The 16,061-nt window shown below is 49.0% G+C and overlaps 1 protein-coding gene and 1 long non-coding RNA gene across 3 annotated transcripts in view; one reads left to right on the plus strand and one right to left on the minus strand.

Annotated features, from left to right (window-relative positions):
- The window catches only part of zbtb11 (zinc finger and BTB domain containing 11), a 37,626-nt gene extending 26,403 nt beyond the window's left edge, over positions 1 to 11,223 (minus strand). Inside the window, exons 1-4 of one of the 2 annotated variants that reach the window (XM_043701112.2) lie at positions 10,691 to 11,223; positions 7,790 to 8,028; positions 4,505 to 4,736; positions 2,345 to 3,249 (exon numbers count right to left, since the gene is read on the minus strand). In XM_043701112.2, the coding sequence (XP_043557047.2) occupies positions 2,345 to 3,249; positions 4,505 to 4,736; positions 7,790 to 8,028; positions 10,691 to 11,000 (1,686 nt within the window). In that variant the 5' untranslated portion in view covers positions 11,001 to 11,223. Of the gene's footprint in view, positions 1 to 2,344; positions 3,250 to 4,504; positions 4,737 to 7,789; positions 8,029 to 10,382; positions 10,515 to 10,690 lie in introns of those variants that run through there. The other variant, XM_043701113.2, reaches the window with a different exon arrangement.
- LOC148148518 (uncharacterized) overlaps positions 10,836 to 16,061 on the plus strand; it is a 19,044-nt gene continuing 13,818 nt past the window's right edge. Inside the window, exon 1 of the long non-coding RNA XR_015758832.1 lies at positions 10,836 to 11,099. This is a non-coding gene — a long non-coding RNA (uncharacterized LOC148148518). The remainder of the gene's footprint in view (positions 11,100 to 16,061) is intronic.

Genomic DNA, 16,061 nt, shown 5'->3' on the forward strand with positions numbered 1-16,061 from the left:
CCACAGAGTGAAAATTATCAAAGATCTTAAATGACATTTCTTTACCACCCTCATAAGACTCACTATTAGAATGTAAACAATAGCGTCAGTGTCAAAAGGCTGCAGGTAAAATCTACATCAGAATAAGCACATCAACTTATACGACATTTCAGCACAGCACTGTCAGAGGCCTTTCGGCTTACTCAGGTAGATATGGAAAATCTAGTTTCCTATTCAGATATGTAGAAGTTTTGGGAGGTTAAGACTTAAATTAGAGGAACAGATATCTGGAGGTTTATAGGTGAGAGAACAGAGAGGAGGGCCAGGCCATGGAAATAGTTGAAATTAGGAGAATTTGAAAATTCAATTGTTGCTCAACCAGGAACCTGTATAGGTCAATGAACCACGGGGGTTTGATGAATAAACAAATGAGTTAATAAAGGCATGGATAATGGCTTCAGCACCATAACAGCTAAGAGTGGAGACATTGAGATGTCAAGAAGGTGGAAATATTGCCTAGGGACTTGGTTGAAAGCTCATTTTGAAATCAAGCATGACACCAGATTTTCGAAGCTGAAAATGTGTTGCTGGAAAAGTGCAGCAGGTCAGGCAGCATCCAAGGAACAGGAGAATCGACGTTTCGGGCATAAGCCCTTCTTCAGGAATTTCGAAGGCTGGTTCAGCCGGAGATTTACTGTCAAGAGCACTTGTTCTTTTTCAAAAAGCACCACAAAATTTTCTCAACAGAAAGATGGCTTAACCATCAGAAAGAGAGCACCTGCATTATTAAAATATCATACTAAAATCATTTAATTTAGCTTCAAGCTACAAGCCTCTAACTCTGGGCCAGTGTTGCAACATAATCAACCTATACCACACTTTATTTTACATTCTTGCTTCAACTCTATTGAAACAGTTTCTCAAAAATCAAACTATTTTGAAGTACCTATGTAAAATATGTTACATTGTTATGGTCAATCAAATGTTTCCATTCCACAGGTTCTTTGACTTTAAATTATACCATTTGATCAAAGGAATATGATTATGGATATTCTTTGAAGTGTTTACTCAGCTACACGTAAAATTGCAAAAAAGCTGCCCAAAAAATGTATTCTGCTTCAATGGATTTATTGCCTTTGAACAAAAAAAAAGGTCACACTGGATCATTTAAAGTTCACAAAACAAATCTTTTTAGTTATCTCTTAGTTAATTTTTGAAACTATTGATCTTATAAAAGACTGAGGAGCTCGCTAAAACACTGATCAGGTTTCAAATAAATTAGAAGTGAAATATGTCAATAAATAAAGTAATCCATATCACATGTTTTCCTCTGCCCTTACAATCAACCACTGACATCTAAGTTGAAGGAAGTACAAACATTGCTTCACTAAAACAGTCTTACTGTTACCAGCTTTGCATCTTTGCATTCCAACTGCAAAGGCACTGTCCAGTTTCTCTCATTTCCATGCCTTTTATTCATGTCACAGGTTATCAATATCCATTGTTAAAATTATTGGACAGTGTGTGTAAAGCTACTGAAACTAATACTTTCCTCTCTGGAAGTTATTTTTTGTGCTATTCTAACAAAAGGAACTGGAACAACAGCAAGAATCATGACTAATTTCTCTTGTTTAGCATATGGATGTCACGCAACCTGTGACATCCACCCACCTTCAGTTAGTAACTTTAGGGCCTTTCTGATGTGTGGCTTAGCTACTCATGAATATTTCATGGAAGCACTGATTGAGAATCCACCCTTTTGTTAATTTTAGTTGATAATCATCAATTTTTTAAATATGCAAATCATATAACTTTAACATAGCAATTGTACAATTGGACTAATAATCCAGAAAATGAGAATTCAAACCCCACCACAGCAATTTGAGAACAGATCAAGAAATCTGCTATTCTTACACTGTCAAGCTAACATGAGATTCAGGTGCAGAGAATGAAGTAAAGCGAAAGCTAGAAAACTTTCAATAAGTTAATCAAAACCACCAATCTAGATGACAAAAGATATTAATCCTGAAATCAAGAACAGAAACATGGAAATGCAAATATTTGAGACTGATGTAATAAATACTTTAGGTCTAAAAGGTTTACCAAATTCTGATAGAATCTCAAGATGCAGCTAACTGAATCAATTCTGTACCATTTATAATCAAATATACCCCAATCATTCACTGTTATAACTTAGTATTAAGAATCTAAATATTGCTAAGTCCTATTTTCTCCAAAACTCAGCAAAGGAGTTTCTGTATCAGACTAGAAAAATCCAGCAAACATGATTCTAGACTGGGTTATTAAATCAACATTTCATTTTCAACTTCCTAGTTTGCAAAACTTTAATGTTGAAATTTCATACCTGCTGTGTCGCAGATTTTAGGTTAGTTTTTCTGGCTCGCAGCTTTTTTTCTGTACCTTTGTGTAACCGAATGTATCCACCTTCAGCTAGCGTACGTTGTCGTAATCTGCTTTTGTAAGTATCATCTAAGAGACATTTGGAAGAAGAAGCAACAGCAACCTTTGTAGCTTTCTGTTTGTCATGTAATTTTGGTGGCCTACCACGCTTTCGTTTTGGCACATTATTACCGAGCACATCTGCAGACTCCTCTTTTACTTGATCTTCATTCTCATTTCCATTAACAGTTGGTATGTCCATCTGCATATCAGCTGTGGGAATTTCTGTCACACCCTCACCTTTAGTCTCTGCATTTTCCTGATCTGGCAAACTTACACCAGACTCCATGGGTTCAGGTTGTTCATTAACATTAGCCTGGTTTTCATCACAACTACATTCTGCAGGGCAGTCCAGAATATCTTGGCTTTGCTGAATTGATAATTCTTCAGCTGTCTGTGCCTCTTCTGAATCGTGCATTACTGCTTCATTTGGGGTCTCATCTTCCCTCTTCGATGGAGGGCCTTCAGCAGATACAGGAATTTGTTCAGACTCCTGAAGTACCATTGTTTTGGAGCCATCAGTGTTTTCATTAGTTTCAAGCTCCTGATGTTCTACGGCATTAACATTAATTGGAATCTCCACACCTTGTGTGTTGTCTCTGGAATTGACAGTTTTCACATCTCCTTTTTGGTAGACTGTAATTTTTCTTTCCTCCAGTTGTTTGTGTACATGCTCACATATTTCCAGAACTTCATGCATCAGCAAATGTCGTGCCAATGTGGCAACATCAGCCATGTGGCAGAAATCAAATGCCAGGACTGATGTGTAGGCAAATTCCAATAATGGCAAAAAACTTGTCTTACTAAATCCTAGAAGGAATGAAAAGTACAGCATTTCAAATAACATCATCATTCATTTTATAAAATCAGAGCGATCATCAGATTCAGGTAGTGTAGGATATAAACTAAGGGACATTTGTTGCAGTACACAAAAAGCCAAAATGTTGAAACTTGATGACAATAAATTAATGAGCAGCCATCTACCAGATGGGGAAAAAATGTTGCATTTCAGCAAGTTTTGAAAACAACCTAATTCACTTTACGATAATTTGGAATTAATTTTATATACACACCAGTTCAAATTAGATGGGGGCTGTGTTTAAGAGCATTAACAAAAAATATTGGTTTGATTTGATAATCTCAATTTCAATTGTGACACTGCAGAAATCACTGCATAAGAAAGAAAAATCACCGACCAAGAACCAACATGGCTCTACATCATATATTGTGCATGCATCGCGGTAACCAGAACAGATTATAACACGGAAATAAAATTAAGTAAGTAATTCAATTCTCAAAGAGTTCTATTCAACTATGGCAGTTATGCAATTAAGTTGTAAGATTACACAATTTTTTAAATTAATGACCTATCAAACCTCAGTTTCTACAATCATTGCCATTTCTTACTAGAATAAATTAAAATGAAAAACAGGAAGACTATGAACTTCAAAGCATTACTATTCATCTTTGAAATCAGACTGATCATCAAATTCTTTCAGGTATTATCGGCTAAACAGAGAGGACTGCTGCTAAACTTAGAAGCCCAAGGACAACAAAATTAATAAGCAGGAATTCACCAGAGGCATAAAAAGTTACAAATAAACGAGTTATCAAAAGAAATGGACTTGTTATTAAAAAGGAAAGCTCATATATTAAATATAAAATTGAACAATAATATAGGATTCATCACACCTCCTCTGCCTAACTTTGCAACAAAGAGCCAAGAAGTGACTGAGTGAGCTTCGGATGGTTCAGTCTACAAATGAATAGCTGAGCTGTCATTACATTATCTGGATGCAGCACATGAGGGTGATCAGCCTCCATGAAATTACACTACACCGAGGTCATTTGGAAATTTTAACATCTTCAGGATAGAAAGGTAACCAAGATAGGTCAAGTAAAAGGCAGCAATGATGGAGTAAAAGAAAAAACTTGTTTCACATTATTAGGTGAAGTTTACCTTCATTCTTTAGTAAATGTGGAAACACTTTATCTTATACTGATAATAAACACTCCAATTCATAGTTATAATTGTCACTTACAAAATTACTCAATGATTTCATACCTGAAAGGTCGACAACAGCTTCATGACTGGAGACTGCCCCTTTTTCAATGAAGAGTTCTCGAAAATATTCACTGCTTGCTGCAAGAATGGACTTATGTGCTTTGTACTCCTCTCCCTCAATCAGCAGCGTGACATCACAGAACTGGTTGAACAGTCTTTGAACGTTCAATTGCTCTAACACTACTTGACAGTGCTTTTCAGATTCCTGTTTTACAAGTCCTTTGCTATCCACCTGGATAAATTGATTTATTTATATATATTAAAATGTGCAATAATTTAAGTCAATCAATAACTGACTAGTTAACAACTATTTGAAGAATATAATGCCATCTTTAACTATCATCCATCTGGCTTCATTAGAGGTTGATTGGATAGATTTAGAGAAGATATTTTCACTTGCGATGGAATACAAAACTGGGAATGATAAGTGTAATTTTGTAACTAACAAATTCAATTAGAAATTTAGATAAGTTTCTATATTTAGCAAGATGAGAATAGGCAAAGCTGAGACAAATAGTGTCGATATAGCTAAGAGAATGCTATTAAGTAAATGAGAGAGAAGGGAGAAGAAGGAAATGCTGATAGGCTAGATAAATTGAAGTGAAGGAGGTCTGTGTGGAACATAAATGCCAACTGAGGCTGAATAGCATTCTTCCTCATCATAGCATTGCATTAAGTTGTTTCATATGAAGTTAAGAGATACAGATGAACAGAATTTAAAGTATATATTGCAGACCTGAATAAAACAACAAACAGCAGAAATGATGAAATACAAGAGTTTGCCTCATCAAGCACCTGTGAATGTTCATCAGAATTCAGATCCCTGCACGAAAGTATATTTGAAAATGTTAGGCACTACTTTCATTAAGATTTAATTTATTTATGGGCTGATGACATTGGACGAAAAGTAACACCTAAAAAGGTGGGGACAAATGACTAAAAGTGATGTTGTTTTCCATCAATCAACAAAAATGTTGTAAATTATACATTGATTATAACCTCTAATTTAGAAAAATTGTACATGTACAAATAATCACCTGGTCAAACACAGCACATAGACACTGTGATAAGGTTAGATAAAGACTTTAGAATAGTAACTCAAGAATGGCAACTCAAAACAGTTTCCTCAGTTTCACCTGTTTCGTTTGTAAATGCTTTCTATTATTTGGGATATCTCAGGTTCAATAAATAAACTTCACTCAAAGAAACAAATTTGTAAACATTTTGTTTCTTGACCTTCACTGAATTTGCTAGCTAGGTAGCCAAGTTATATACATTACAAAAATTTTGGGTGTTTAGAGAAATAGTTAATGTTGTTTGGGTCAGCAAAGGAGTATTAAATTTTAGTACTGCACATTGACCAAGAATAATGAAAGAGAAGGAAAAAAATTATCCCAACTCCTGACTGTTGAACATTGATTCTTTTGAAATCTATAAATGTGGACATAAAGAAAACTACTATGTTTTATGAGCAGCAATATCATAAATAAAGGAAAAAAATTGTATTTAAGTTTCTGCTAACACATTTCAGCTGGAGCAATTCTTTCCTTCCTGCCCTCAAACTCTTACCTTGACAAGTGAGGGGGGGACACACTTTGTTGAAATTTTCCTGCCCACACTGGTGGCTGACACAATGTTTGGTCACACTTACAAATGAAGAGTGATCATTTGAATATCTACAAAACCATAAGTCAGAGAAACACTATTTCCAGGAAAATAAGAGTAAAATACAAGAACACAAGATAGAAGTAATAGATGACGATATGACTCAGCAAACTTGCTTTATCTTTGAGCACAATCATGGCTTATCTTGGGGTTCAACTACATTTTCCCACCCATTTCTCATATCCATTGATTTCTTGAGAGATTACAATATTTGCCTGTCCCAACCTTAGATGTAGTGAACAATGGTGCGCCTGGAACACAGAACTCCAAAGATTCACAACCCTTTTGAGTGAATGAATTATTTCTCGCCTCAATACTAAATAATGATCATCTTATCCTGAGATTAATTTCTGTATTCTAGATTTTCTAGCAGAAACAACTTCTCAGTTTAGAGAAACAATTTCAATGAGTTTGCCTCTCATTTAAACTCCAGGGAACATACTTAATCTCACAACATAAGATAATTTTTCATCATTGGGAAAAGTTAAGTGAGCCTTTTCTGCATCATTTTTAGCAAGACTTCCTTACTCTTGTACTCCAATACCCTTGCAACGAAGATTAGTATGCCATTCACCTTATTTGCTTGCTAACTGACCTACATGTGACTCCAGACCCACAGCAACATGGTTGACTCTTTACTGCCCTCTGTGCAATTAGGGATGGGCAAGAAATGCTGCCTAGCCAGCAAAGCCCTCACCCTGTGAATGAATAATGAAACAAAAACCTGAATGCTGACACTGAGTTCCTTAAACTATCACATTGAAGTCTTTCTGAACATTAACATTTACAAATTTGACACCTTTTAAAAAATACTTTTTTATTGTGATCAAAGTGAAAAACGACATTATACTCCATCTGTCATGTTACCTATTCAATTAACCTGTCTATATCTTTGCGTGTCTCTGTCACAACAAATTTTGTATTGCCAACAAATGTAGATGCATTATCTCCTCTCTGTCCGTCATTAATACACATTGTAAATAGTCGCAGCCGCAGCACTAGCCCTTATGGCACTCTTCTAGCCAAAGTCTGCTAAATTGAGAATGTTCCATTCATGCCCATTATTTGCTTCCTGTCTGTTAACTAATTCTCTATCTACTATAATACATTACTTTGAATTCCATGAGTCGTTATATTACCTAATGACTTTGTGTAGTATCTTTTCAATTGCCATTTGGAAATGCAGTTATACCACATGTAGTGGTTCCTCTTTAACTATTCTATTGATAAAATTCTCAAAAAAGTCTGTCAAACACTATTTCCTGTTTGTAAAACTATATTAGACTTTGTCAGATCATACTTTGAGAGGATAGAAAAAAGGATAGGCTAGGAAATTTGGTTGAAGAAAGAAAAATGCATTTTTACTACAGAGTATTTGTACACTTTCTATTTTAATTAACACCCTGCTTAGGACCTTCGTGTTTTGACATTGCAAACAAATCAAGCATAAATAGCAGTTTTTCTTAACATCAACAGCACATTTGTTACTTCCTGGTTCTTTTTGCTTGGCAGTTTGCGAGTTATTTAATCTCCTTCCCATATTTTAATTGGACTATCTTCATGGCAGTAGTTATTAAAGGATGTTTTCACAGCTATGTTTTTTATTAAAGCATTACTTACAAATACCAATTCTTGCTTTGAGATGTTTTTTTTTCTGGTAGGCCTTGGAGGAGCACCTGATCTTCCCTCAGAATTACTCAAATCATCATCAGTTTCATTGCTATCCTCCATTACTGGAGTATCTATTCCCAACTGCTCCAGGATTTCCATCGTATCGGCAGATACTGCCTTGTTTCGATCGACCTTCTCTTTGCATTGAATGCATTCTCTGATGTAATCTTTCACTTGCTTAAATATACCTGAAAATAAGATGCAAGTTAAAATTAATAAAAGCAAAAATGATTTACTGACAACTTGCCTTTGAAAGGCAGATTTAAATTAGTTTGAAAGAGGTTAAAAAAATGATCTAAAAGAACAGACTCAGTTGGTTTAGCACAGCCTAACTTCTCAAAGCTCCTTCAACTTAATGTCATGACGACAAGTAGAAATTTTTAGCACAAGTTTCTTTACCGGCGGGATAACTGAAAAAGTAATAATGTGATTTCAAAACATTTTAGATTGCAAATTACATTGTATGGGACGATGCCACTTCAATAACCTAATCACAATCATGCAAAATATTCTTTTTTCCACCTCAAATCCCGGGAGACAATGGCATGGTGGTAATGTCATTGGAATAGTAATCAAGAAGCTAAGGCTTGAGGGTTTCAGCACATAAACTGAGGCAGAATGGAGTTGAGCATTGTTAAACTGTTGATTGTGTGGACACCTGGTTACAAGTTAATCTCAGGATCAAATATGACACCAAGGTTGTGAGCAATTTGGTTCAGCCAAAGGTAGTCACCATGAACATATATGGCATTGATGAGATAACAGAGCTGGACTTGTGATCAAAATAATGGTTTTAGCCTTTGTAATCTCTGACAAAAATTTCTGCTCAGCCAGAATCGAATCTCAAAGTATTGGACAGTTAAGATTCAGTGGAAGGGTCAGAAAAAGTAGTAAAAGGGAGAACTGGGTACTTTTCTGTGTACTTGTGGAAGCCAGGGCTGTGTTCCCTGAGGAGCAGCAGATATATGACAAATAAAAGTGAGCCAAGCATAGACCCTTGTAGAACAGGAATGAGAGTGGCCAAAAATTTTTTTAAAGTTTGAAGGTTTTTATGAAAAGGAATTGTATGATTACACCATTTTTAATGATTTGTAATAGATGCAAATGATTCTCAGCCATTTCACATAGGTGGAATTATTAGACTTCAAGTGGGCAGGAACAGCAGGTTCCCCATTTATTACCAAAAAGATTATGGAACAATGCATTGTATCAAACCAAAGTGATCTCATCTCATCAACATTTATCACAATTAGTCCATGAACTCCATACTAACAACAGAACATGGCCTTGTCTGGATTATCCATGTGTGAAGCAAAGGTCTGCAATAGTGCTTCTCAAACTATTTTCCAATGTGATATCATTTAACTAACCACATTTTCCAAGGGCAATTAGGGAAGCAAAACAAATACTGGCCCCATCAGCAATACCCACTTACCAATAAATTATATATATTTTTAATTCTTTCACAGGATGTGAACATTAACAGCTAGGATTTATGGCCCATTCTTAACTGCCGAGAGAACAGTCAATCACATTTTTTTGGGTCTGGAGTCATATTTAGGCCAGATCATATAAAGGTAGCTGATTTTCATGCCTAAATGACATTGATGAAACCGATGGGTTGTTATGACAATCAACAATGGTTACATGGTGTCCATTAGGCCAGTTTTTTTATTAAATTCAAATTTCAACATTTGCCATGGTAGAAAACAAACATCTCCAGAACACTAACCTGGTGCTGTGGATTACAAGCCCAGTGATATTACCAAAGTTTGCCACTGTCTCCACAATATATTTGGAAGGAATCCACGTTCTACAATGATCTATGCTTGGCTCACTTATTTGTTGAGTATCTGCTGCTCCTCAGGGTAAACAGGCCTGGCTTTCACAAGTACACAAACAATACCCAGCTCTCCCTTTCTACATATAAAACCAGGTCTTTCTGATCTTATATACCTTTTAGCATTGTACTTGATATTTGATTTTGTTTTTCCTCAGTCTTCTTATCAAAAGATAAAACTTGACATTTCTCTGGATTAAGCTCATCTGCCCTGTGCAATGTGACCACACCCTTGAAAGACGATCACAAACCTCACAGTTCACAGCTTTGTCTCATCTGTGAATTTTGAAATTCTGCTCTGCCCATTCATCAATATAAATTAAGAAAAATGCTGACCTAACATCTACTAATTCCTGAGTAACTCGTGCCAGTTTGAAAGACAACAATTCACAGGGCAGAGGAAACAGAGGAGGAGAGTTAAGGAGAGATCAATCTTGGACTGCTTTTTTGTCTAGCAATCCTTATGTTTTAAGCAGGCTGACAAGCATTTTTTAGAATCATCAACATTAATGCAGTAACATAAATAGAAGAAACCGACCGATCAAAGCTGATCTGATTTTTTTAAAAAAATTAACACGTTAGCAGCATTCATACCAGTTATTTCAATTTATTGAAAGAAAGGTTTTGTGCAGAAACACAATGGAAAAATTAAAATGTCGGCAGTTCAGCGGTACCATGCAAAATGATTGTTTATGATCTTACATAAATGTTTAATCCTGGTCAGTGTGGGTCAGGCGGAACAATAGGCTCGTTACGTTTTGGGAGTGAGGTTTCTGCTGAACGGGGGGGACGGAGCGGGCGGACGGCCGGATTCTCTCACGCACTCGGCGGCCCCGCCGCTTGATTAATGTGCGCGTCCTCTCTTCTTCCTGCTCTCCCCGCCCATAAGTGTCCCTGGCTGCAGCTTCCCCACTGCCCCCCGCCACAGCTCGGGGAGGACGCGCCGTGCCGGCTTGGAGGGAGGGCGGGCTGGATCTCCCGTGGAAAAAAAAATATATAAAATCGCTCACCTCTCCACCAGTAGTTCTGAGAGATGTTCCTCCAGGTCTGCTCCCGGGTCAGGTGGAAGCCCTTGGCGCTCTGGTGGAAGGAGGCGATCAGCTCCCGCCGGCTCTTGGCCTCCAGCACCACCTCCAGCTCGTCGAACTCGTCGCGGTCCTTGCGCTTCTTCTGGTAGTACAGGGTCCCCCGCCGCACCACGTAGCAGGCGGCGGCCTTGCGGATCTTCCTCTTGACGTTTCCCTCGGTCCCCGGCGCATACGGTTCCTTCTCGTTGGTCAGGTAGCGGATGATGGCTTTGTAACTCTCCTCGCTCGACATGTCACTCAGCCACCGTCCCCCACTGTGGCTACCAGCCGAGGCCTCGCTGGGGCGGTCGACAGAGGTTAAAGTCAAACAGAGAAAGGAAAGTAACAGGAGGTTTGTTTCTCCGACCAACAAGTTCTTCCCAGTGGTTGCTTTTATTTATTTTTTAAATATATTCGGGTGTTGTGAAGGGGGGCTCGGTTTCGGACGCACGGAGCGGGAAAGGTTTCCTCGGATTGACAAAATGGCTGCTGCACAACCGGAGATGACATCAGGCAGTGACCTCCGCACCGGATGTAGTCTTGCGAGCTCTCCAGTTTCTGTCTGGTACCATGCACTACATTGGGCCAGCAGCTGGTGCACGGTGCTGGCTGCGGTTACCGCGTAGGTTTTCCCTCCTCTCCCACTCCTCTCCCCTCCCCCCCCCCCTCTCTCCCCCCCCCCCCCCCCTCTCTCCCCCCCCCCCCCCTCTCTCCCCCCCCCCCTCCCCTCTCTCCCCCCCCCCCTCTCTCCCCCCCCCTCTCTCCCCCCCCCTCTCTCCCCCCCCCCCTCTCTCCCCCGTCCCCCCCTCTCTCTCCCCCGTCCCCCCCTCTCTCTCCCCCCCCCGTCCCCTCCCCCCCCCCCCCGTCCCCTCCACTCTCTTCCCCGTCCCCCCCTCTCTTCCCCCCCCCCCGTCCCCTCCACTCTCTTCCCCCCCCCGTCCCCTCCACTCTCTTCCCCCCCCCCCGTCCCCTCCACTCTCTTCCCCCCCCACCGTCCCCTCCACTCTCTTCCCCCCCCCCCCCCCCGTCCCCCCCTCTCTCCCCCCCCCGTCCCCCCCTCTCTCCCCCCCCCCGTCCCCCCCTCTCTCCCCCCCCCTCTCTCCCCCCCCCCCCGTCCCCCCCTCTCTCTCCCCCGTCCCCCCCTCTCTCTCCCCCGTCCCCCCCTCTCTCTCCCCCGTCCCCCCCTCTCTCTCCCCCGTCCCCCCCTCTCTCTCCCCCGTCCCCCCCTCTCTCTCCCCCGTCCCCCCCTCTCTCTCCCCCGTCCCCCCCTCTCTCTCCCCCGTCCCCCCCTCTCTCTCCCCCGTCCCCCCCTCTCTCTCCCCCGTCCCCCCCTCTCTCTCCCCCGTCCCCCCCTCTCTCTCCCCCGTCCCCCCCTCTCTCTCCCCCGTCCCCCCCTCTCTCTCCCCCGTCCCCCCCTCTCTCTCCCCCGTCCCCCCCTCTCTCTCCCCCGTCCCCCCCTCTCTCTCCCCCGTCCCCCCCTCTCTCTCCCCCGTCCCCCCCTCTCTCTCCCCCGTCCCCCCCTCTCTCTCCCCCGTCCCCCCCTCTCTCTCCCCCGTCCCCCCCTCTCTCTCCCCCGTCCCCCCCTCTCTCTCCCCCGTCCCCCCCTCTCTCTCCCCCGTCCCCCCCTCTCTTCCCCCCCCCCCCCGTCCCCTCCACTCTCTTTCTCCCCCCCCCCCGTCCCCTCCACTCTCTTCCCCCCCCCCGTCCCCTCCACTCTCTTCCCCCCCCCGTCCCCCCCTCTCTCCCCCCCCCCCCGTCCCCCCCTCTCTCCCCCCCCCCCGTCCCCCCCTCTCTCCGTCCCCCCCTCTCTCCCCCCCCCCCCGTCCCCCCCTCTCTCTCCCCCGTCCCCCCCTCTCTCTCCCCCGTCCCCCCCCGTCCACCCCTCTCTCTCCCCCCCGTCCCCCCCTCTCTCCCCCCCGTCCACCCCTCTCTCTCCCCCCCGTCCCCCCCTCTCTCCCCCCCCCCGTCCCCCCCTCTCTCCGTCCCCCCCTCTCTCCCCCCCCCCCGTCCCCCCCTCTCTCTCCCCCGTCCCCCCCTCTCTCTCCCCCGTCCCCCCCGTCCACCCCTCTCCCCCCCGTCCCCCCCTCTCTCTCCCCCGTCCCCCCCTCTCTCTCCCCCGTCCCCCCCCGTCCACCCCTCTCTCTCCCCCCCGTCCCCCCCTCTCTCCCCCGTCCCCCCCTCTCCCCCGTCCCCCCCTCTCTCTCCCCCCCCGTCCCCCCCTCTCTCTCCCCCCGTCCCCCCTCTCTCTCCCCCGTCCCCCCCGTCACCCTCTCTCTCCCCCCCGTCCCCCCCTCTCTCTCCCCCCCGTCCCCCCTCTCTCTCCCCCCCGTCCCCCCCTCTCTCTCCCCCCGTCCCCCTCTCTCCCCCGTCCCCCCCTCTCTCCCCCCGTCCCCCCCTCTCTCTCCCCCGTCCCCCCCTCTCTCTCCCCCGTCCCCCCCCGTCCACCCCTCTCTCTCCCCCCGTCCCCCCCTCTCTCCCCCCGTCCCCCCCTCTCTCTCCCCCCCGTCCCCCCCTCTCTCCCCCCCGTCCCCCCCTCTCTCCCCCCCGTCCCCCCCTCTCTCCCCCGTCCCCCCCTCTCTCCTCCCCCCCCGTCCCCCCCTCTCTCTCCCCCCGTCCCCCCCTCTCTCTCCCCCGTCCCCCCCTCTCTCTCCCCCGTCCCCCCCTCTCTCTCCCCCGTCCCCCCTCTCTCTCCCCCGTCCCCCCCTCTCTCTCCCCCGTCCCCCCCTCTCTCTCCCCCGTCCCCCCTCTCTCTCCCCCGTCCCCCCCTCTCTCTCCCCCCGTCCCCCCCCTCTCTCTCCCCCGTCCCCCCCCTCTCTCTCCCCCCGTCCCCCCCTCTCTCTCCCCCGTCCCCCCCTCTCTCTCCCCCGTCCCCCCCTCTCTCTCCCCCGTCCCCCCCTCTCTCTCCCCCGTCCCCCCCTCTCTCTCCCCCGTCCCCCCCTCTCTCTCCCCCCGTCCCCCCCTCTCTCTCCCCCGTCCCCCCTCTCTCTCCCCCGTCCCCCCCTCTCTCTCCCCCCGTCCCCCCCTCTCTCTCCCCGTCCCCCCCTCTCTCTCCCCCGTCCCCCCTCTCTCTCCCCCGTCCCCCCTCTCTCTCCCCCGTCCCCCCCTCTCTCTCCCCGTCTCTCTCTCTCCCCGTCCCCCCCTCTCTCTCCCCCCGTCCCCCCCTCTCTCTCCCCCGTCCCCCCCTCTCTCTCCCCTCCGTCCCCCCCTCTCTCTCCCCCGTCCCCCCCTCTCTCTCCCCCCCGTCCCCCCCCTCTCTCTCCCCCGTCCCCCCTCTCTCTCCCCGTCCCCCCCTCTCTCTCCCCCCGTCCCCCCTCCTCTCTCTCCCCCCCGTCCCCCCCTCTCTCTCCCCCGTCCCCCCCCTCTCTCTCCCCCGTCCCCCCCTCTCTCTCCCCGTCCCCCCCTCTCTCTCCCCCGTCCCCCCTCTCTCTCCCCGTCCCCCCTCTCCTCCCCGTCCCCCCTCTCTCTCCCCCCGTCCCCCCCTCTCTCTCCCCCGTCCCCCCCTCTCTCTCCCCGTCCCCCCTCTCTCTCCCCCGTCCCCCCCCTCTCTCTCCCCCGTCCCCCCTCTCTCTCCCCGTCCCCCCCTCTCTCTCCCCCCGTCCCCCCTCTCTCTCCCCCGTCCCCCCTCTCTCTCCCCGTCCCCCCCTCTCTCTCCCCCGTCCCCCCCTCTCTCTCCCCGTCCCCCCCTCTCTCTCCCCCGTCCCCCCCTCTCTCTCCCCCGTCCCCCCCTCTCTCTCCCCCGTCCCCCCCTCTCTCTCCCCCGTCCCCCCCTCTCTCTCCCCCGTCCCCCCCTCTCTCTCCCCCGTCCCCCCCTCTCTCTCCCCCGTCCCCCCCTCTCTCTCCCCCGTCCCCCCCTCTCTCTCCCCCGTCCCCCCTCTCTCTCCCCGTCCCCCCTCTCTCTCCCCGTCCCCCCTCTCTCTCCCCCGTCCCCCCCTCTCTCTCCCCCGTCCCCCCTCTCTCTCCCCCGTCCCCCCCCTCTCTCTCCCCCGTCCCCCCCTCTCTCTCCCCCGTCCCCCCCCTCTCTCTCCCCCGTCCCCCCCTCTCTCTCCCCCGTCCCCCCCTCTCTCTCCCCCGTCCCCCCCTCTCTCTCCCCCGTCCCCCCCTCTCTCTCCCCGTCCCCCCCTCTCTCTCCCCCGTCCCCCCCCTCTCTCTCCCCCGTCCCCCCCTCTCTCTCCCCCGTCCCCCCCTCTCTCTCCCCCCGTCCCCCCCTCTCTCTCCCCCGTCCCCCCCCTCTCTCTCCCCCGTCCCCCCCTCTCTCTCCCCCCGTCCCCCCCTCTCTCTCCCCGTCCCCCCCTCTCTCTCCCCCGTCCCCCCCCTCTCTCTCCCCCCGTCCCCCCCCTCTCTCTCCCCCGTCCCCCCCTCTCTCTCCCCCGTCCCCCCCTCTCTCTCCCCCGTCCCCCCCTCTCTCTCCCCCGTCCCCCCCCTCTCTCTCCCCCGTCCCCCCCCTCTCTCTCCCCCGTCCCCCCCCTCTCTCTCCCCCGTCCCCCCCTCTCTCTCCCCCGTCCCCCCCTCTCTCTCCCCCGTCCCCCCCTCTCTCTCCCCCGTCCCCCCCTCTCTCTCCCCCGTCCCCCCCTCTCTCTCCCCCGTCCCCCCCTCTCTCTCCCCCGTCCCCCCCTCTCTCTCCCCCGTCCCCCCCCTCTCTCTCCCCGTCCCCCCCTCTCTCTCCCCCGTCCCCCCCTCTCTCTCCCCCGTCCCCCCCTCTCTCTCCCCCGTCCCCCCCTCTCTCTCCCCCGTCCCCCCCTCTCTCTCCCCCGTCCCCCCCTCTCTCTCCCCCGTCCCCCCCCTCTCTCTCCCCCGTCCCCCCCTCTCTCTCCCCGTCCCCCCCTCTCTCTCCCCCGTCCCCCCCTCTCTCTCCCCCGTCCCCCCCTCTCTCTCCCCCGTCCCCCCCTCTCTCTCCCCCCGTCCCCCCCTCTCTCTCCCCCGTCCCCCCCTCTCTCTCCCCCGTCCCCCCCTCTCTCTCCCCCGTCCCCCCCCTCTCTCTCCCCCGTCCCCCCCTCTCTCTCCCCCGTCCCCCCCTCTCTCTCCCCCGTCCCCCCCTCTCTCTCCCCCGTCCCCCCCTCTCTCTCCCCGTCCCCCCCCTCTCTCTCCCCCGTCCCCCCCTCTCCTCCCCCGTCCCCCCCTCTCTCTCCCCCGTCCCCCCCTCTCTCGTCCTCCCCCGTCCCCCCCTCTCTCTCCCCCGTCCCTCCCTCTCTCTCCCCCGTCCCTCCCTCTCTCTCCCCCGTCCCCCCCTCTCTCCTCCCCCGTCCCCCCCCTCTCTCTCCCCCGTCCCCCCCTCGTCTCTCCCCCGTCTCCCCCCTCTCTCTCCCCCGTCCCCCCC

This window comes from Chiloscyllium plagiosum, unplaced genomic scaffold (genome assembly GCF_037043375.1).
Source record: "Chiloscyllium plagiosum isolate Xiang-an unplaced genomic scaffold, Cpla_swu_hap1 HiC_scaffold_12, whole genome shotgun sequence".
Taxonomy (NCBI): Eukaryota; Metazoa; Chordata; class Chondrichthyes; order Orectolobiformes; family Hemiscylliidae; genus Chiloscyllium; species Chiloscyllium plagiosum.